This window comes from Xyrauchen texanus, chromosome 1 (assembly GCF_025860055.1).
Source record: "Xyrauchen texanus isolate HMW12.3.18 chromosome 1, RBS_HiC_50CHRs, whole genome shotgun sequence".
Taxonomy (NCBI): Eukaryota; Metazoa; Chordata; class Actinopteri; order Cypriniformes; family Catostomidae; genus Xyrauchen; species Xyrauchen texanus.
Window position 1 is genome coordinate 47,577,090 of NC_068276.1, and position 22,074 is coordinate 47,599,163.

A 22,074-nucleotide genomic window follows, 5' to 3' on the forward strand; every position below is an offset into this window, starting at 1 on the left:
AGCAATACTGAATAAAATTAATGAATATGACATGATGAAATATTGAAAAATTCATAAGACTTCACAATAAGTTTCCATTCATTAGCATTACTTTATGCAAGTATTGTTTTTTTTAAAAGCACAGTGTAAAAGCACAACTGTTAATTTGTAATAGTTCATGTTAGTTCATAGTGCATTAACTAATATTAACAAATACAACTTTTGATTTTAAAAATGTAATAGTACAGTATACTGTATGTTGAAATTTACATGAACTAAGATTAATCAATGCTGTAAATGTATTGTTCATTGTTAGCTCATGTTAACTAATATTAACAAATGGAACCTTAATGTAAAGTGTTAAGACATTTTTGTCAAAAGACTAAATCTTTTGACCCTAATTTAAGCCCGCCAAGTCTTAAGCGCAGTGCTATGCAATACTTTATATGCATAAAGTCAGCGGGAATGGCTATGAAGTAATCATAGTAGCATGTATGTAGAAATGACCTATTTCTCAGGAAAATGGAAAATTGCAATTTGCGCCACTAACAAACAATACACCCACAGTTTGCACATATATGACCACAGACAGCAGCAAGTACTTCCATACACGCACACACTCACATTGCGCTGGCACGAAAATTGTGCTTAGAATAAGCACTCTCATATAGGGATACATTTAGCGAGATTACGAAAATAGAGCCCTTTAAATAATAATAATAAAAAAAATGTATAGATACATTTAAATACATTTATTGTACGCTTTACCTGGTGGTCCTGGTAGCCCAGTTCGTCCATCTTGCCCAGAAAATCCAGCATCTCCAGGGAGTCCAGGAATTCCCTTTGCTCCTGGTGATCCAATAAAACCTATATGATAAAGAAAGAGAGTCATAAAATAACCAAAACATATATTGAGATTGAAAGATTCCATTTGCTAAACTAAAGATCTGCTAAAGCATAATTCCATTTGTTGGACATTAACAGGTCAAGAACTACAAAATGGCAGAGAAAATGCTGTACTAATATATTTGCAATTTTGTTTAGTGGTAAGAAAAATGTCAGTGATATTGCAGATAAATAACTGCAGGCATTAAAATGAAAACTGATTCTGGGAACTATGGTCAACCCGAGACCAAAGTAATGGAAACAGTAATCTGGTTGTAAAATAATCTGAGCCTCAACAAGGAGTTTGTATAAACAGAGGTTAAGGAGGGGCCAAAATGTCTTTTTTATTAAAATGGTTTATTGATTCAAAAATACACAGAGTAAAACACAACACATACACATCGAATAAACATTAAACATTTAACCCCCCCTAATATCCCTCCCCAATCACCAACCCAACACAACCCTGACCCCTAACGAACACCCCTGTGGTCACATATAATAATTCACACACACAAAAAAAAACATAATAAACGTATAATAAACACCCTTAATTAAACTAGACTTCTCTCTCCATCCACTCCCTGAGAGTCCCCAAACCCCAGCCTTCTACTTGCCACCTCCTCGAAAGCTGCCATCCAACCCATCTCTGCACACCACTCCGGAAATGATAGCATTCCGTCCGACTTCCAACTCCTTAAAATAATTTGTCTGCCAATCATGATACTGGTCAGAACCCAAATTTGTATATGTTTATCCCCCAAAATGTATGACCACCCCATCGCACAAAATACAGAGTCTGGGGCAAAGTAACATTTGAGTGCCCAAAACGTTACACAAACCACTCTGACCTTTCAACCAAAATTCCTGGATATTAACACACCGATACATCGATACATTAACATACCTTAATTACCTTGCCACAATCTTCCAAGGTTATCTCAGAATCAAGATCATTTTTTTTGCTCATTCGTCAGTTTAGGGGGTTCTAATGGTTCCACCAATTTCAAATGTCTTCATCAGTAGACGAAGACATGGAACTATAGAGATCAAGATATAATTATTTTAAAGCATTATTAATATCAGTGGCTGAAGTAAATATTTCACCACCAGCAGATTTCACAAAGGGAATGGTAGAAAAAAAGTCTCTCTACTTTATATATCTAGCCAAAAGCTTCCCTGCTTTGTCCCCCGACTCAAAATATGTCTTGCCATGAATAGCCAAAACTCCACCTTCTGTGACAAAATAGTATTATGTCTGTATTTCAATCGGCCATCAGAAAACATTTGGCACTTCAGCTCTGCCTCGGCACATTAAATATTCCCTCCCACGATTTCCTGTGCTTTTGATTTTTTGATGAATGAGGCATACTGTATGATCTGACCCCTAAGAACCACCTTAAGTGCCTCCCAAGCCATGCCCACAGAGGATACTGAGGACCAGCAGGTCTACATATATATTTCAGCCTTTAGCGTTTGTTGGAATTCAGGATTTTGCAAAAGGGATACATTAATTTAAATGATACATTAAAACTATATGATTTTTTTTTCTTCATATGAGGCAACATCTCTAAACTCACCAGGGCTTGATCTGAGACTAAAATGTTTCCAACTGAGTAATCAACAACAGGGACTTAGATATAATTTTTTTAATCTATTCTAGAATAACTCTTATGGACTGATGAAAATAATGTATAGTCCCTACCAGATGGGTAAAAAAGTTTCCAAATATCTGTAAGACCAAAATTTTTCAAGTACTGAGTCATGAGGGGTGCCAGCAGCTTGCAACATCCATTCAAGATCTTTAAAAAACCCCAGTGTTAGGTGCACAAATATTAGCCAAAATAAACATTTGCCCCCGAATTTCAGCTAAAACAATACAGAATCTTCCTAATTTATCTTTAAATATTTGAGACATTTGAATTGTAGATGTTTACTTATCAATGTAATGACTCCCTTGCTCTTACATGAGCCAGCACTAAAGAAAACAGGTCCACCCCATATCTTCCCAAAATTTTCAGCTTCCTGTGGAGAAAGATGCATTTTCTTAAGAAACACTATATAATATTTCTTCCTTTTAAGAAAAGAAATAACCTTCCTTCTTTTTATGGGGTGCCCCAACCCATTCATTGTCAAAAATCTAATTATAAAGACTACATTCCATGTTGGACCACATCCAACATTGGTGCAACAATCAACCCCCGAATTTCCTCCCCCCCAAAAAAAAAGCAGAAAAAGAAAAACGTGTACATTTACCACGTGCACGACTGCACCACTGATTTGCAAGAAATATTCCACAAAACAAACTCCATCCAATAGGAGGCAAAAGTACAAAGAATGTGCAGATACATCCACAAACTGTCCCAAAGCAGTGTTATTCCACAAAACAAACTCCAGCCGCTAGGCGGAACCAACATAAAAAGAAACAAAGGTGGCGCCCAGTTTCCTCGGACGGTCAAGTGAATGTTCAGTGAATCAGGCCCACTCTGTATCTAGTATCAAGAGCATCACACAATAAATTACTCAGTCATTTAGTTCATGAAGGACATTACTTGCTGTGCATATATGTATATATTTTGCGGTCATCCTTAGTATCTATTCTCAATTTGGCTGGTAACATCAGCGCAAAAGTGAACTTCTGTTGATGTAAGAGTTTCTTGCATTCCTTGAATCGATCACGTTTCTCTCTTGTCGAATTCGCAAAGTCTGGGAACAAGAACATTTTGTGGTTCTTCCAAGCAAGCCTTCCTTTCCTCCTCGCCTCACATAGTACAAGTTCTTTATTGGATAATCTCAGAAATTTGGCCAGAATTGATTGGGGCCTGTCTCCTTCCGTGGATCTCCAAGCCAGAACACTGTGAGCTTGCTCGATTTCCAGCTTGTGGTCTGTTATGTCGAGCTGACTCAGCAAGAGCTCGTCCAGGAATTTCACCATATCTCTGCCTTCTTGTTTCGCCAATTACGATTCTCCATATATTTCAAATGCGTTCAAGTCCGTCTTGGTCTCTAGGGGATTAGCAGCTAATACCCTCTCCGATGACTCCAGATAATCAATCCGGTTCTCAATGCCCCATTCTAGTAACCAACGCAAAATGTTTTGTCTCTAAGACAGTGATCGATCGACATATTACAGCAAGATTGCCAGCATTGCTGTCATACTCGACATTTGACACTGAATCTCTCCCAACGCACCTTCCAAACTGAGTGCCCAATCTGTGGCCCTTTCAGGGGTGTCAGCTTGAGCAAGTAAGTGTCTTTTAATGTCTCCAGCGCCCAAGGATTTTGAATTCTTTGACATATTGTCTTCATAGAACAATTATGGATCAGGGTGTATCGAATCTCACCAGTTTATGACACAAAAAGTATTAAAAACAAGCAAAGTGCGCAGAGCTCGCTGTTCACACGTCCGACCCTCGCATGGGGCCATGCGACTCTCACCAAAATGGCTTTATAAAAGAGATGGTCCACTGATCAAAGATATACTAATGGCAAAGGAAAGGTATGGGAAAATGGGTTACAATTGGGGTTTGATTTAATGGAATAGTTCCCCAAAAAATTATAATGCTCTCATCATTTACTCACTCTTATGTTGTCACAAACTTGAATGACTTTCTTTCTTCCATGGAACAAACAATCCATGTCCTCTGAAGCCATCCAATTTGTTTTGGGTAAGAAAATACAAAAATGCAACAAATATTTGTTGTAAATATTGCCACTGGAGTCTCTTGTAATGGTCATGATTTCAAGCTTGATTACTCATACTAGCGTTTGACGATGCGCAGTGCACTAGATGGTGCTAGGATGTGTAATCAAGCTTGAAATTATGAACCTTAATAGTGAAAAAGAAGTTATATTTTGGTCTACTCTCAGGCTTCAGAAGGCATGGATTAAACCACTGGAGTCTTATGGATTACCATTACACTGACTTGATGTCCTTTTTAAAGCTTGAAAGTTTGTTCACCATTCATTTGCATTGTGTGGACAAACAGACATCATATCATATTTAAAATATCTATGTTAGTGTTCCACAGAAGACAGAAAGTCATACAAGTTTATCGAAGATTAAGATAATGAAGTCCTGTGGGATGAGTAATAATGTAGGGCTCTGGGAGACTGATAGAGAAAGAATGATCTGTCAAGATCTAGAATAGATAAGTAGAAGATGAATACTTTGATTCTTGAAAAATATTCTTGAAAATGATTCTGAAAAGAAAAAAAAGTCTAGCCAGATCTTTGAAGAATTAATTTTTCTTTTTTCCAAGCTTTCTCTATTCTGCACCAGAGCAGGTCTCAGTTGGTCCATCAGCACCAAACTAGCCAACAAAGAGCGACTATAAACCAGCCCTGTCCACCATGCTGGTGTAAGCTTAGGAGGTAAGAGTTCAAAGTAGCAGCTAACAGGTTTGGCTCACCTGGAATTCCAGGTTCTCCTTTTTCTCCCTTATATGTGTTTGGAAATAAGACTTGGCCAGGTGGGCCTGGAATGCCCGGATCACCTTTGTCTCCCTTCGATCCTTCGAAACCTGGGCTACCTGGTCGTCCTTGGACACCATCATCTCCTGTGGGAGCAAAGAGCTAAATAATGTTTCACTCTATCATGGACCTTTCTGAAATTGAGTTTTGAGCTAAAGCAAATGTAGCAGACCTTTAGGTCCAGGAACGCCTATTCTCCCAGGATTGCCAGGGACACCTGAGGGTCCTGGTGCACCTATCGCACCCATGTCCCCCTTAGGTCCTGTAGCAATGACAAAGGATTAAAGGAGAGAGTTCAGGATTTAGTTTGAGTTAACATCAATGTATAAGATACAGATAACATCAGAGGATATTTCTGAGCTGAATTACAGATTAATATTACCAGGCAGTCCAGGAAGGCCATATTGACCAGGTATTCCTGGACCCCCAGGTGGACCAATTGGGCCAGGAGGTCCAGAGACTCCAGGGCTTCCTCTGTCACCTTGCAATCCTGGAATACTCAGACCAGGGGGGCCACGGTCTCCCTTCTCTCCATTCGAACCAGGGACTCCTGGTATAGAGAAGACAAAAATGGTGTTAACAACAGAAACTGCATTTGATTTCAGTTGGATGGGCAAAATAAGTGAATTCAGTTACTGAACAGAGCATTAAAAAAAAGTACGAAACGGAGTATCTGTCAATTGAGTGTGTGTCGCATCAATGGATGCTTCCAGTACAGACAGCTCTGTTGATCATAATGAAAGCGATTTAGTTTAAGTGTGCCCCACCTGTGTGGAATATATTAGGCTATCTTTAATAATCCTTCAAGAGAAATATGAGGAACATTAAAGACCATATCAAAATGTAGAAAGTGAAAAATAATTTGTGGGGATGATTTGAGTATAAAATATTAACACTTTCGTGGCCCATTTGAAACTATCTCATGGGCCAAATTTGGCCTTAAGGCCATTGGTTTGAGACACCTGTAATAATGTGTAAGATGACTTTGAAATATTTTTTGGGCTATAATTGTTAGGCTTCCTATAAACTTATTGTAAAAACATTTTGCATGCAAATTTAACACTCTGAAGTGTTTGCTATTGTATTTCAAGACAAGAAATATACATAAGTATATCTTTAATCCACAAATTAATTAAATTAAAGATCGATTCTTTCTGGTCTCACATTTCATTAAATCTTTGAACAGAATGCTTGTGTTTCAACATTGTTGCTGAAATAATTTCAGGCATACCAGGAGTTCCCATTTGGCCAGGCAATCCAGGAGGACCAGGTGGGCCCTGAAGGCCAAAGGCAGGGGGTCCTGGGGGACCAAGAGGACCAGGACCACCAGGAAAACCAGGATTACCTAAATGCAAATTCTTATGAAACTCATTGAATTTACTCTTACAGTATTTCAACTTCATATAGGCATCATAGCAAAGGCATTTTAGTGGTATCCCAGTGCATCTTTATGCATTTCTGTGTAGACATGAAATATTTTCTCTACCTTTAGGTCCAGGGGCACCATCAAGACCTGATCTCCCTGGTGCACCAGGATTTCCAGGGAAACCAGGATCACCTTTAGGACCAGCTGCACCATTACTGCCTGGAAATCCTGAAGGACCTGAAGGGCCTGGTAAACCAAAGCCAGGTTCTCCCTTTGGAGACAAAGACTCTCATTAGAACACTTTATGCTCAATTTCAACTGACTTCTTTCTTACACTGCAAAAAACAATTTTCATAAAAAGTATTTTTGTCTTGTTGTCCAGTAAAAAAATCTACAAATTCTTAAAAGAAGATACATTTTCTTGAGAAGGAAACTTGCATTAGATAATATGACTTGTTTTCAGAGACCATATCTCTAAATGGTATTTTTATTTTAATTTTTTTTACTTGTTTTAAGCATAATGTTTTTTGCATTGCAAATCTTTCATTTGATGTAGTCTGAATGTGTACTGGTGAAGTGCATCATCATCTTATATTGTATTGTCTAATATTTTATACTTTGGGTCCAGGTAATCCAGGCTGACCAGGGAGTCCATCCAATCCTGGCCGTCCAGGAACACCAGGCCCACCAGGGGAACCAGCAATACCAGGAAATCCTGTAGAAAATGAACAAAACTGTTAGCCATACAGATATGGAAAATACTTATTGATAAAATACTCCTGCCAAGTGATGTGAGAAACAATACATACATGTGCCAACTGATACATCAGCCAGTAGCTGGCTATTTTGAGATCATCAAATCTACAGACAGCTTTATGGATAATGCTAAACACATGTGACAAAGTCAAAAGAGGCAATACATTATACCTTTAGCACCAACAGGTCCTGGCAAGCCAAAACCAGGAAGACCAGGCTCTCCTTTGGCTCCAGGTAGGCCTGGGAACCCAGCTTGTCCAGGTGGGCCTGGGTTACCTGTACAGATTAGGGACCAGACTCTGTCATACTCCTGAATTCTTAATCTGTTCCATATGCAATTAAAACTACAGAATGGATGTTTCAGAAGTGTAGTTGGCAGTTCCTTCCTCTTTACCTGGACTTCCTGGCAAACCAGATTCTCCATCCCGACCCGGGGGTCCACGTTCACCCTTCTCTGACACAGCTAGCCCAGGTTCACCTTTTTGACCTACCATTCAGACCAATAATTAGATGTCATTTCCACAATTGCGAACACTGCCATATTATTGATTAAGCAAAAATCAATGAGGTATCTCTAAACTCTGCTTACCTGGTGCTCCAGGAGCCCCTATTCTTCCTGAAACTCCCTGGATACCTTTCTCTCCAGTGGGACCCTGAGGACCAAATCCTGGGGGACCGGGCAGACCCCTGTCTCCTGGAGCACCTGTAAAGCCAGGTTCCCCTGGGGGACCTTGTGTGCCTTTCACAAATGCAGAACCCTGTAAGCAACATGCAAAATCAGGGTAAAAATTTCTGACTGGTGCACACACAAACAATTATCATATAAGTGATACAGTGTAATCTGAAAAATGAACACTCACAGGTGCTCCTCTGAGGCCAGGGGGACCAGGCGCTCCATCACGACCAGGCCTTCCTTCAAGTCCTGGCAGACCTGGAGGGCCAGGAAAACCTGTGTCTCCCTTGTCCCCTTTCACACCCGTAACAGAGATGGCATCACCTGAGTCACCCTTCTCTCCAGGGAATCCAGGAGCACCCTGAGGTCCTTGTATGCCCTAAAGGGTAAATATATCAATCACTAATATTAATATATTACATCAAATGTTAGGTACCACCAAGGCTTTGATCACATTGAAAAATGTGAAGTATTGGCCACTGTATTGGCCATGTCAAGTATTGGAAGTAATGCATAAATATGAAGTATTTTTCATATGAAGTACAAAGACAAACCGAGGTACTGAGCATGGAGAAGAAACTAGAGAGCACTCACAGGTAGGCCCGTGAGCCCTGGCCCTCCTGGGAATCCTCTGTCTCCTTTAGGACCAAGCAATCCAGGTGCACCTGAGACAAAGAAAAGTGGGATATTTAGCATGAATTGCATCTTTATATAAAAATATAAAATAGCCTTTTTCTGGGATACATTTTTATTTAGTCCTCAAAATTCAGTTTGGCTGGCAGTTCCTTTGGAAAAATGTAATTTGTAATGTATTCCGTTAGATTACTCAAGGTCAGTAATGTATTCTAAATACTTTGGATTACTTCTTCAGCACTGGTAAGATTTTTTCACTTGTTTTGACTATAAAAACTCTGCCAGTACAGTAAGACAAAATACACGTTAAAAATACATTATCTGAAAAACCTAAATATCTTATGCAGTTTTGTTTCTAAAACAAGATCAATCAAAATTGATCTTGTTTTAAGGATTTTTAGATATTTTTACAGGAAATCAGTAAAACAAATTATAATCTAGAATACGATTTTTGCCCTAATATCAAAGGTCTTACTAGAAATTATGATCCAACGTGAAATTTCTTGATAAAAAAATATAATCGTGCCCGGTAACGTGCATGTAAAATGGTTCGAAATATCAATTTAGTGTAGCATTAAGCTGACAATTTACACAAGGTTTATTTCTATTTCTTCTGCTCCAAACTTACTTCAAACTTACTTATCTGTCTGGTCGTATGAATGTAACACATCGTAAGAAAGTGTTTCACCTCTGTTCAAATGCACTTTGCATCATTTATATGTTTTCCATTAGAAAGGACTAAATATTAAATTAAACAAATTACAATAAAATGCAAAGTAATCTCTTCAGTAATCAAAATACTGTTTGAATGTATCTGTATTCTAAATACCAATGTAGTGGAATACAGTTATTTATATTTAGTATTTTAAATACGTAATCCCGTTACATGTATTTTGTTACTCCCAAACCCTGAATATATCAGCAAAAAGAAATATCCCCTTTTCAGGACACTGTATTTTAAAGATAATTTTGTAAAAATCCAAATAACTTTACAGATCTTTATTCTAAAGGGTTTAAACAATGTTTTCCATGATTGTTCAGTGAACCATAAACAATTAATGAACATGTACCAGTAGAACGGTCGTTAAGACACTAACAGCCTACAGACAGTAGGCAATTAAGGTCACAGTCATAAAAACTTAGGACACTAAAGAGACCTTTCTACTGACTTAGGCATGCTGCATGGAGGCATGAGGACTGCAGATGTGGCCAGGGCAATAAATTGCAATGTCCTTACTGTGAGACGCCTAAGACAGCGCTACAGGGAGACAGGAAGGACAGCTGATCGTCCTCACAGTGGCAGACCATGTGTAACAACACCTGCACAGGATCGGTACATCCGAATATCACACATGCAGGACAGGTATAGGATGGCAACAACAACTGCCCGAGTTACACCAGGAACGCACAATCCCTCCACCAGTGCTCAGACTGTCCGCAATGGGCTGAGAGAGGCTGAACTGAGGGCTTGTAGACCAGACATCACCGGCAACAACGTCGCCTATGGGCACAAACCCACCTTCGCTGGACCAGACAGGACTGGCAAAAAGTGCTCTTCACTGACAGTTTTTGTCTTGTCTCAGTTTTTTTGCACCAGGGTTGATGGTCAGACTTGCGTTTATCTTCGAAGGAATGAGCGTTACACCGAGACCTGTACTCTGGAGCAGGATTGATTTGGTGCTGGAGGGTCCGTCGTGGTCTGGGGCGGTATTTCACAGCATAATCGGCCTGAGCTTGCCTGCAATGACAACAATCTCAACGCTGTGTGTTACAGGGACAACATATTCCTCCCTCACGTGGTACCCTTCCTGAAGGCTCATCCTGATTCTAGCCCTCCAACGTGAAAATGCCACCAGCTATACTGCTCGTTCTGTGCATTATTTCCTGCAGGACAGGAATGTCAGTGTTCTACCATGGCCAGCGAAGAGCCTGGATCACCATCCCATTGAGCACTTCTGAGACCTGTTGGATCGGTGGGTGAGGGCTAGGGCCAACCCCCCCAGAAATGTCCAGGAAATTGAAAGTGCCTTGGTGGAAGTGTTGGGTAAATCTGGTGCAGTCCATGAGGAGGAGATGCACTGCAGTATTTAATGCAGCTGGTGGCCACACCAGATACTGACTGTTACTTTTGATTTTGACCCCCCTTTTTTCAGGTACACATTTATTCCATTTCCATTAGTCACATGTCTGTGAAACTTGTTCAGTTTATGTCTTAGCTGTTGAATCTTTTTATGTTCATACAAATATTAAACATGTTAAGTTAAGCAGTTGAAAGTGAGAGGACATGTCTTTTTTGGCTGAGATTATACATATCAATAATCATTTAAATGTTGTCTGAGACTTTCCTTTTAAATTTAGTGCATTAATTATCTAAAAATGTGTTTTGGTCAGAGTGGCTCAAAATGATAGAGTAGCAGTCACAAACATATTCTATGACCAAAAAAAAAAATTATCTTACAATTTTGTTTCTAAAGTAAATCTATTATTTTTAAGAATGTTAACTTTTTCCTGGAAAACAAGATTAAGAGAATGACAACTGCTTCACCACAGCTCAGCTGAACACAACAAAAATACCTGCATATCATGATCTTCTTACAAAGATCACACCATAAGAGGGTGCTTACATGACGTTGACAGTCTTACCTGGATTTCCAGGAGGACCTGGAAAACCTGGTGGACCAGGGATAGGGTTCCCACTAGCAAAGCAATTCACACATGTCTCTCCTTTTTGACCTGACACAATTGGCAATACAGAGCATTATCCACAATGTTTCTCAAACAATCCAAAAATCTGAAACAGAATTTGTGTTCTAATATGAGACACATGTCAAACCTTTCTCTCCTATATCTCCTGTAAATCCACGCTCCCCCTGCAGGCCTTTAGGACCCCTAGGACATTCCTCATCACCCTTGAATATTCCTGGGGGACCAGGAGGTCCTTGGAGACCTTGGGGACCTGGAAAACCTGGTCTCCCAGGCACCCCAGGGAGGGAGATTCCTGGCTGCCCTTCATCACCCTTGTCTCCTCTCTCTCCAGGTAAACCTGGTGGACCAGCAGGACCGGGACCTCCAATTCCTATAATGAGAGTGAGGCTCTTCATGCAATGCAATGTAAACATGTTCAGACATTCTGCTGGGATTTCTAAAAATGAAGTAAATTTACGGCAAATAAAAATATGAAAAGATGGTAAATGCTGGTTCTAGAATTTCCATGTCTTGTCCATCAACTTTTTTTGTTATTTGTAATTATTTGTAATTTAAAAAGGATTTTTAAAGTCACTAAAATTCAGACTGATTTGCTAATTAATCAATTATAATGATTTTTAATAATCTGGCTGATTCTTTAAGATTAATTGAAAAACTGACTCAAAAGAATGACTTGCTCACGAATCAGACTTGCAAGCAAGTTTTACTCTACATTTATGTATTTGGCAGATGCTTTTATCCAAAGCGACTTTCAGTGCACTTATTACAGGGACAATCCCCCCGGAGCAACCTGGAGTTAAGTGCCTTGCTCAAGGACACAATGGTGGTGGCTGTGGGGATCGAACCAATAACCTTCTGATTTCCATTTATGTGCTTTAGCCCAGAAAAAAAATTGAATTTTAGATTCCTTTAATATCCATGACTTTGTCAGGCCTGGAAAACACCATTTTAAAAATCCCTAGTATTTTACAGTTTGTCCATGACCATGGGAACTCTGTAGAAGCTAAAACATTTACGAAGTGTAGGAGATTTGCATGCCACATACCTGGAGGACCTTGCGGACCAGGTGGCCCCTGAAACCCTGCCAAAGGACACAAAAGGCATTGATTGTTGATAGAGAACAATGTACACAGCAGTTCTTGTCCCTTACGGTTACATCATAAAAGAAACCAAGTGCCATTTCATGATGCTGACAAAAAATAAGACCCATTCTGGTAGCACATTAATTTAAAATACGTGTACTATCCTGGTACATATATGGTAAATATGTTGTACCTACAGACATACATGTAGTAACAAGAGGTTCTTACCTAAAGTGTTCATAAATAGTAATTCATATGAAACATTACTGTACCCACCAATTGTAACATGGTAAATATATAGTACTTACAGACAAGTGTGGGGTAATAAAAGGCACTTATAGTGTACGTACAGTACATGGTAACTATTGTGAAACATTACAGTACTTACCGATACTTGATAGATAAAAATGAAAGATAATACTAAGTACAAGTCCTCAGGTTCATGCTGTGGAAGTTGGATGGGATCTTACATAGAAAATACAGCAGTAATTTTACAGTACTTCTAAGGGGTTAGTAGTAAGTCCTTCTTCACATGAAAACTGGTAAATTCAAGGGCAAATATGATTCTGGTAGCTACTGCATATGTCCAAAGTGTGAACTGTCAATACACATAATTATTAGGCATGTCACCAAAAATCCCTTCGTGAATTGCCAGAAATGACAAGAATGTAAGGAAGGTAATGTCATGCTACATACCAATCAGTTAAGAGAATCAGTGTTCAGTTAAAGATTGTGAGGTAAGGTGAACTGCAATGGTATTTACCAGTAAGTACTCTAATAAGTATCTTCATCCATACTTGAATCCCCCCCCCCCCTCCCCACACACACACTTAAACCGGTGTTTAAGTGTCTTTCTTCACCGTATGCCTACATCTGGTACATTACACAAAACATTTTTGCTATTTTCTTTCTGCAAATGTGCTGAATTATGACTAAGGAAGGAGTGTCACGATATGAAAGGCGTTCGTCGTCACGCATTTGCAATGCAATGATAACAGCTTGATTACGAACAGGAATGATCTAAAGTGCGTCCCAAACTGCACACTTCTGCACTATTTTACGTCATTTTGAAGTGTAAGTAGTGCGAGTAGTATGTTTACACTGAAAATACAACAATAAGAAGTGTACTACGACGACCCGGATGATGCACTTTTTCAACCGGCAAAATAATTGCAAATAACGGAGAATATGACAACTAGCGAAAGTTCTGTGAAGACAGCTCCTAACAATAGTGAGTTCAACTGAACGCTTCTGTGTAGTAAGAAACATTGTGTTCCATTTGGGAACATATTACACTACATGGCATAATTTATACACTACATGGCTAAGTGCATAGTATATTTTAAATGTGTATAGTGTGTCATTTGGAATACAGTTCTAGTTCTATTGCATCGCTCACTTACAGAGACCCAAATTAACATCATTTGCATGTGGAATTAACAGGTTTGAAAGGTTTATACAACTGTAACATCTTAAGTTCAGTAACTACCTGACAAAGCGCACGCTCAATGCACTGCTGACAACTGCAAAAGAGAAAGGAAGATACAGAGTGGATTTACTCAAGCAGCTTCTGGAACTACAGTTTGATAGAAAAAAACTTTTATTGATTTGATTTTGATTCTGTATTTATTGGTTTACTAATTTGCAGCTGCACTGTAAAGTGCATAAAAGTGTGCAGGAATTTTCCACATTATGAACATGGAACTTGCAGGTATGATTAAAATACTGTGCTGAATTTCATGGCCTGCCAACTGAATTATATAAAAATATAAAATTTGCCCTGGTTCCCCTCCTTTATGGTTTAATTATACAAAAAAACATTACTCTGCAATCTGTTAAATTAATGCAATGAAAAGCTGCGTCAATAGCACTTTTTTCCCCAATGTTTTCCCCACTTGTCATATACGGCAAGGCTAGTTTCGACATCTCTGCATTTGTTACTACACATTTGTCTGCAGACAGGGGCGGAGCTAGGGGGTAGCCTGGCCACCCCATTTGTCACCCCACCTGCAATTGCTGTTTTGATAATTTTTTGTATTGGGCACAATTTAGTTAGCCTGTCTACCCCAACAACAACCACCATCATCAACAACCCCTCCTATGACAATGTGACACCACAGACTGATCGCTGGACCCTGCCTGGCAACCCCTGTGAAAAACACCTGGCTCCACCCCTGTCTGTAGGTACAACATATTTACCATATACTGTAAAATAAACTGCCTCCCTTATGCTTTGGGAAAACAAGCATGCTGTTAAATGAACAATGTATGAGCAAACATAACAAAAAGCATGATTATTTAACTTTTTTGACCGTTCCTACCTGGAAGTCCTCTGTCTCCTTTAGGACCAGGTGACCCAGGGTCACCAAGTTCTCCTTTTTGTCCTCTTCCACCTGGGAATGGACCGCCCTAGTGGGTGGAAGGGATATTTTCAAAATACTTGTAGCAACTCATAACGTAATATACAATATCTCTCTGTATATATACTCAAATATACTACGAATAATTGTATTATGTGTCATATATGTTGTATCTTTATGTTCGTATTTATACATGAGCCAAAGTCTTCAGTTTGAAGAAGATGTTACATTTTTTCAATTTGACAACTTAAGGTATACATATTGGTAAATGATTAAAGTATTGTGAGGTAACTGTGTACAGAGCATAGTTTGGTATTTAATTCAAGTTCAAAGAGGTATGGTCTCTGAATTGCCTCCCCAGCAAAGGTCTGGACAATCATAACTTACAGTTTCAGTTGTCAATTTGGCTTGTATGGCTATGAAATGAGAGCAAACTGTATTTTTTGGAATAGCAAGTTGGCAGTAATAGTAGTTTGTAAAAGAAAGAAATAATAAATCCACAATAGTCAAAATAGACAGCCAAAGTAGTAAGATCTGAGGGATCTTCCACCAAAAGATTTTGGTTATTAATATTAAAAGATACAATTAATTTTACATTCAGATACCCTATGTATGAGGCATACATGGCTGAGGAACGATAAAGGGTTCAAAGGCATATCATAAGAGAAAATTCTGTGGTCTGAATGGATCATTCCTTGTCTGAAAAATTGACCTTTCTCCTTTATATGTGTTTCTAATAACAACAAACAAATCACAATTTACACCACAACAGTGCAGCCTTAAAAATACCGTTTGCTAGTTAAGTATAAATGGGAAGTGTCTTTGCACGCCATCCATATGACATAGATGATGCCATCTATGAATTAATTGTACAAAATCTTTGTGTTCTTCCTGCTTGCTTATTACGAAATGCAGTCAGACTGGCTGTCAGATGTGCAGACATGCTCATTTTCATTATCTTTATTCTCATTAGCATTATATTCATTCTCATTCACTGCAATGTCTTTAGAGAAATAAGCCATTATCCATCCATATTGCTGCTCGCTGTGTGTCTCCACTATTCTCTTAACCTCTTAAGATCCTTGCCATTTTTGGGGATTTCCGCCTGGATTTGGCCTACCCAAATTAAAAAGCTTCCCATTCCCACATACTTTGGCCTAAATACACAGTTTTGGTGTCATTTTACAGGAAACCCTTTGAAGTTGCATAAAACACTGCTACAAATTAAAAATAAATAAATATATGTTGTCTGAACAGTAATAACCCTCCTAAAAAAGAGAGCTTTTTGATTTTTTTTATATAAATTCATTTTTGAAAGTGTATATAACTCAAGCCCTGTAAACCCTAGCAGCAAGCAGACAGTTTTGGCTGTTTCCACTAGATGTCAGCAAATACCTGAAAAAGGAATTTTGTCTGTATCATGTTTTATTTAATATCTATTTCAATTTATTTGAAGGGAGGAATATTACCTTTTTTTGGTGTACTTTCCGCCTACCCAAATCTAAAGTCTCCCCATACCCATATACAGTGCTATAAATGCAAAATCCGAGTGTAATTTTACAGAAAACCCTTTTTCATTACATAAAACACTGTTGAAAGTGGTAAATATGCGCTCAGTTGTCTGGTGAGACGCGTCTGTGTGTTTTGCGCACGTAACCTACCCAGTGATCACTTCACAGTCAGGATGCAATATCACAGTCCCTGATTGGTCTATTTGATCTTGAGAGACATTGCCGGAAAGCGGAGGGTCTAAGCTTTACGGCAATATATGCTTTATCCGGATCGGATGTTTACATATTTTCCTGGATTGTTGAATATCATGTAACATTACTTTGTGGTGTTTCTACTCGCGTGACATATCGAGGGATTACTTGGGCACACAACCACAGAAAACACTGAAAAATGGCTCATTTTGCAGAGAATAACCTAAGGTAAAGGATTATGTAGCATTTGTGGCTAACTGTGCTGTCTAGTGCGAGTAGCACGGCAAATATTCAATAATTTCACTTGTATGTTTACAAATGTTGATTGTATACGTCATGATTCATTCGAAGTGTATTAGATATGTGATTATACCTCAATAAAAAGACTTATTGGAACTTCTTACTGGCAATGAGAGCTTTCATTTGATACATGGTTTGTACATGTACGTCATATTTGAGCTGATATGAGAAATATGCGTATTCAAAAACGCACATAATTATGACACGACTTTTGATGGGTGGAACTATGTAATTTATTGTAAATAAGTTACTTAGTGTAAAACAAATGCCAAAGTGATGCATATCTCAAGAAAGTAGACATTCTAAGCTTTCAAATGGTACCAGATATGAGCTCATAACTCCTCCGCATACATTTAAAATTGGAAGTACATTATTACTGACGTAATTTTAAATCCGGATCGGATCGTGAGTCATTAAAATAACCATAGCGACAACTCACAGTAATGCAGCGGAGGGAGGCAACAGTAGCGCAGTGAACGGAAAAGCAAGTAAAAGATTTCAGTGCTAGAGAAAAATTATTTCTGTGGATGAAGCCCTGAAAGCCCAGTACTATACACCCCTGAGCCCAGGCAGTGTACACAACTACGTAATCTTATCTTATTACATCATGAGTTGCTACATTTCCATTTATACGTGATTTTGTAAAGATGAAAGAATAAAATATTCTACGTACCCCAAACCCTGGAGGTCCAGGAGGTCCTGGTTCTCCTTTCCCACCCTAAATGTATTAATAAATAAAAATGTATCTTACAGTACATCTCTTCTCAGAAATGGTGTTATGTTATGTTCATCCTGTTTAGAGAAATAGTAACTTACTCTGCCACCATCTCGACCTGGTAGACCAGGAAGACCCGAATCTCCCTTGTCACCCTAAGAGAGATGTGTCAACAGAGACAGCATTAAACAATATTATCAAAGTGAGAAACTTAAGTAAACAGCTACAGACAACACTTTACCTGAAATCCTGGGTCACCAGGGTCACCATCTTTGCCAGGTTTTCCCTTATAACAATGAATATCCATATTATAAAATGTTGCCTTTTGTCATTTATAAGCATTACTGCTCTGTTGGGTTTCTGTAACCACTTTTCCATTAAAACGGTGCTGGTGTTGGAACCATGCCAACCTAGAGCTGAATGTATGTTTCCACCTTAGAAAAGTTGCTGTAAACCCGCTGGTCTCCAACCAGGTACCAGCAACACAGACGCCAGCTAACAACGCAACTAAAAACACAAATCAAATCTAGATGGTTCAAAACTATATTTCTCCCATCATAAATTAAGGAAACTGCCTATATTCAATACAGCTCTCACAATGCACATTCAGTTGATGGAGACTCCGTTCAGCCACTGATTTTCCCTGTCTGTCAGAAATAAAATGTATTGACAGTATAACTATTGTATGTGTGAATTGACTGCTATAAATCTAATTGGTTATGCAGTTAAATGACGTAAAAGCCAGGTTGTGATGGCATAAAAAACTTTGGATGTTACAGAATGTTCTGAAACTAGGAGTAAGAATAACTAGGAGTAAACAAAGACCACAATGCCCTTTGTTTCTGGGCATGTTGTGTAGTCACAAACAGTAACGTAATTTTTTGGCTGTGGAAGATTTTTTGGTGTTCTGAGCGAGGTTCGCAGATGCCCAGGCTGATCACTGGCTCCACCACCAGCACCATTTCAGTGGAAAATGTCTTTTACCACTTACCCTCTTTCCTAGCTCCCCGGGCTCTCCTTTCTCACCTTTCTGGCCACTTTGTGGGCCCTGAAAGACAAACAAAGTACTCTTAATTACAAATGAACCAAAAAGGATCAGTGCATATCTACAATAGCTATGTATCTTTCCATCTAAGATAAATCTTAATACATCTGTCAGTCTACTCAGTCAATCTATTTTAATTTATTTTTTTAATAAAATGGCTCTAGACCGTTTCAAAATGAACCATGTTAAACAAAAGGAAAAATTCATACAGGAGGTCCAGGAGGGCCAGGATATCCAGGATCTCCGGGTAGGCCACGATCCCCCTATAAAACAAACAAACAAACTAAACACACACACATCAAAGCATTTATTTTTATTTAATTGATGTAATTGATCTATAAGCATGTAAATCCGGTCATACTGTATAAGATTACAATTTCAGCTCAGCTTGGCTTTAGCTTTAGTAATTCGTTTTTTCTGTTTAGACTAATTTTGAGTTTGATGTCTAAAATATATATTTGGGCTCTCAGTGCCACAGTGATTTAAATTAGACAAAGATTGGTTGATTTATCAATTTATTTGTTTTATCTTTTTTTTTTTTAATTGAGATTTTAAGAGAAACGTTGAAGGTTTGCATTAAGGAAGCAAAACCAAAGTTTCCCACAGTCACTGACATTCTTTTACCTTTTCTCCTTGCTGAATGACTGTGTCTGGTAAGCCTGAGACTTCGCCAACCTGTCCTGGTGGCCCTGGAGTTCCTTGCCCTCCACGATCACCCTTCATACACAAACACGCATATTAAATAATTTCATGTTATTAAACCTCTTGTATGTTTTTTTTTCCACAGCAGAATGTGTACCTTCTCTCCTTTTGGTCCTTGGAAGTTCAATCCCATGTTTCCCTGTAAGACATAGATGCTCATTAAGACTTTGACAAAAACTAAGACAAGTATTGTCTTACCATGACAGTGAATAATTGCAGACTTACCTTGGGCCCTGGTGGACCAGGAGGACCTGGACGACCCTGAAAAACAATTTTAAAATGAAACACAAGAAATCATTGCACTGCTAACATGAGGAACTGACAAAATGAAAGTAATTTACTTATTCACAGACCTTCCGAAATATGATGCACATGTGTTTGCATGTGTGATTCAAACAGGGAAATTGTGATTAGTGTCATCTTACCTCATAACCACGGGGACCAGCAGGACCGATGGGACCTGGCAGACCTGGGGGTCCGGGATATCCCTATATGTCATAAACAGATTGTTCTGGGGTCAGTTAACATTAACTGCCAAATCTACTTCTATTGAATTAGATTTGGGTAAGGTACCTGTTTGAGAGTTTACAGAGCAAAATCCACTGGGGGTGGTGTTGCAAGGCACGATAAAGCCCCTATATTAGATTTTGTCTTTTGACTCAGGTACATTTATAAGCAAATTAAATAATTTCTATTTATAGCAAAATTACATTCACCGAGTATTAATAATTGTACAACAATAGGTTACTTGATATTGTGGCTGTATTTACAATATCTCCCATTTTTTTCACTGATATCTTGCACAAATTAGATAAAATTTTTTGCATCCGATCCAAGACACTTTCAAATTTGCTTTTAAATCAGCTACATATCCGATGTCTTGACATCTGACCTGCGTCTAAAAACTCATACCCGATTCTTTTCATATTTCGTGACTTGAAATCCACTAAAAAATGATGTTTGTTTAAATCTATGCATGTACAACAACGTTATTCAGGAGATAAGGGAGGACAAGCAATTGTGAAATGTCAAGGACACATTTGCAGTGAGGAGACATTTCAAACTTGTTTAATAATAGTAATAAGTTTCATTTATATAGCGCCATTCCAGACCTTAAGGACACTTTACAATAGTAACACAATAATACACAAACAAAGAACAGTCACAAAAACACAGTTCAGATTGCACAGTCACTGAGAGTGAATACATAACACATTAAGATAAATAACACTAAGAAAATTAACAAGTTTTAAGTTGAAATTTAAACTCAGAGATAGAAGAGATGCTGCGAAGAGTCAGGGGGAGTTAATTCCATATATTGGGTGCTATTACACTGAACGACCTGCCACCCATAGTAGAGAGGCGAAAACTAGGGACAGAAAGGAGTCCGGACCCAGAAGACCTAAGCGATTGAACCGGGTTGTAGGGGAGAAGTAAGATAGTGAGGTACCAGAACATGAAGTGATTTAAAAGTAAGCAGGATTAAGTTATATTTGATGTGAAACAAAACTGGTAACCAGTGAAGTTCAAACAGGAATGGAGTATTATGAGCCGAGCACTTGGTATGTGTAAGAATTATAGCAGCAGCATTTTTTATATATTGCAACCTAGCAATAGAGTTAGCAGGTAAACCAATGAAGAGGGTATGGCAATAGTCAAGACATGAGGACATAAATGCATGAACCAGTGTTTCAAGGCTTTGTGACTGATAACGGGACGAAGGCGAGCAATGCAGCGAAGGTGAAAGAAGGCAATTTTAGATACAGATTTAATATGAGCTTCAAAAGTGAGGGAGGGATCAAAGATGATACCTACATTTTTTACCGTGTTGGACGGTTTAATGAAAGGCCATCAATATCACAACCAAAGTCATAAGGAATTTTTTTCATAAGTGTTGGTGTTCCAATAATAATAATCTCCGTTTTATCCATGTTCAATTTGAGGAAGTTACAGTTGGAGTTAAGCCACTTTTATTTCATTTATACATGCTAATAGTGGACTGGTCTGGAGGGTGGGAGCAGATCTACAAGCTGTACATATTTGAATGTCATCAGCATAACAGTGGTAACTGAAACCGTGGTGGCAAATGAGTTGACCCAAAGGAAGTATATATATATATATACTTCCTTTGGGTCAACTCATTTGCCACCACGGTTTCAGATTACCACTGTTATATATATATATATATATATAGTATGAATAGTAAAGAACCAAGAACCGATCCCTGAGGGACACCTAATTTCAGGGAAACAGTGGGTGACTGATAATTTTGCATTGAAATGAAAGCCAGGAGAGAACAGCACCAGTGACACCACAATCTGAGAGGCGGGAGAGAAGTAATTAATGGCAAACAGTATCAAAAGCAGAACTAAGATCAAGTAATAGAATAATGGAGAGAGAATCAGAGTCACCAGTGAGTAGTAGGTCATTGACAACCTTTACAAGGCGTTTTCAGTACTGTGAAGTGGGCGAAAGCCAGACTGAAAGGGGTCAAAAAGATCATTTTGAACAAGGAAAGATTGTAACTGGGAGGCAACAACTTTTTCCAGTATTTTGGAAATGAATGGTAAGTTAGAGATAGGGCAAAAATTAGAAAGAACAGTAGGGTCCAAGTTAGGTTTTTTTAAGAGTTACTGCCGCAGTTTTACGTGGTAAAGTGAGAGAAGCTGAATCTAGATATCAGTTTATGAAATGTG

General features: G+C 38.6%; 1 protein-coding gene across 1 annotated transcript in view; it reads right to left on the bottom strand.

The window, feature by feature from the left end:
* LOC127647182 (collagen alpha-5(IV) chain-like) overlaps positions 1–22,074 on the bottom strand; it is a 71,788-nt gene that overhangs the window by 15,507 nt on the left and 34,207 nt on the right. The window contains exons 10-34 of the mRNA XM_052131293.1: positions 19,804–19,866; positions 19,604–19,639; positions 19,476–19,517; positions 19,301–19,393; positions 18,886–18,939; positions 18,623–18,679; positions 17,873–17,917; positions 17,733–17,786; positions 17,590–17,634; positions 14,875–14,962; positions 12,517–12,552; positions 11,599–11,841; positions 11,409–11,498; positions 8,727–8,797; positions 8,320–8,511; positions 8,049–8,217; positions 7,854–7,946; positions 7,631–7,735; positions 7,321–7,418; positions 6,824–6,974; positions 6,569–6,682; positions 5,720–5,887; positions 5,510–5,599; positions 5,277–5,423; positions 748–846 (exon numbers count right to left, since the gene is read on the bottom strand). Of these exons, the coding sequence (XP_051987253.1) occupies positions 748–846; positions 5,277–5,423; positions 5,510–5,599; positions 5,720–5,887; positions 6,569–6,682; positions 6,824–6,974; positions 7,321–7,418; positions 7,631–7,735; positions 7,854–7,946; positions 8,049–8,217; positions 8,320–8,511; positions 8,727–8,797; positions 11,409–11,498; positions 11,599–11,841; positions 12,517–12,552; positions 14,875–14,962; positions 17,590–17,634; positions 17,733–17,786; positions 17,873–17,917; positions 18,623–18,679; positions 18,886–18,939; positions 19,301–19,393; positions 19,476–19,517; positions 19,604–19,639; positions 19,804–19,866 (2,443 nt within the window). The remainder of the gene's footprint in view (positions 1–747; positions 847–5,276; positions 5,424–5,509; positions 5,600–5,719; positions 5,888–6,568; positions 6,683–6,823; positions 6,975–7,320; positions 7,419–7,630; positions 7,736–7,853; positions 7,947–8,048; positions 8,218–8,319; positions 8,512–8,726; positions 8,798–11,408; positions 11,499–11,598; positions 11,842–12,516; positions 12,553–14,874; positions 14,963–17,589; positions 17,635–17,732; positions 17,787–17,872; positions 17,918–18,622; positions 18,680–18,885; positions 18,940–19,300; positions 19,394–19,475; positions 19,518–19,603; positions 19,640–19,803; positions 19,867–22,074) is intronic.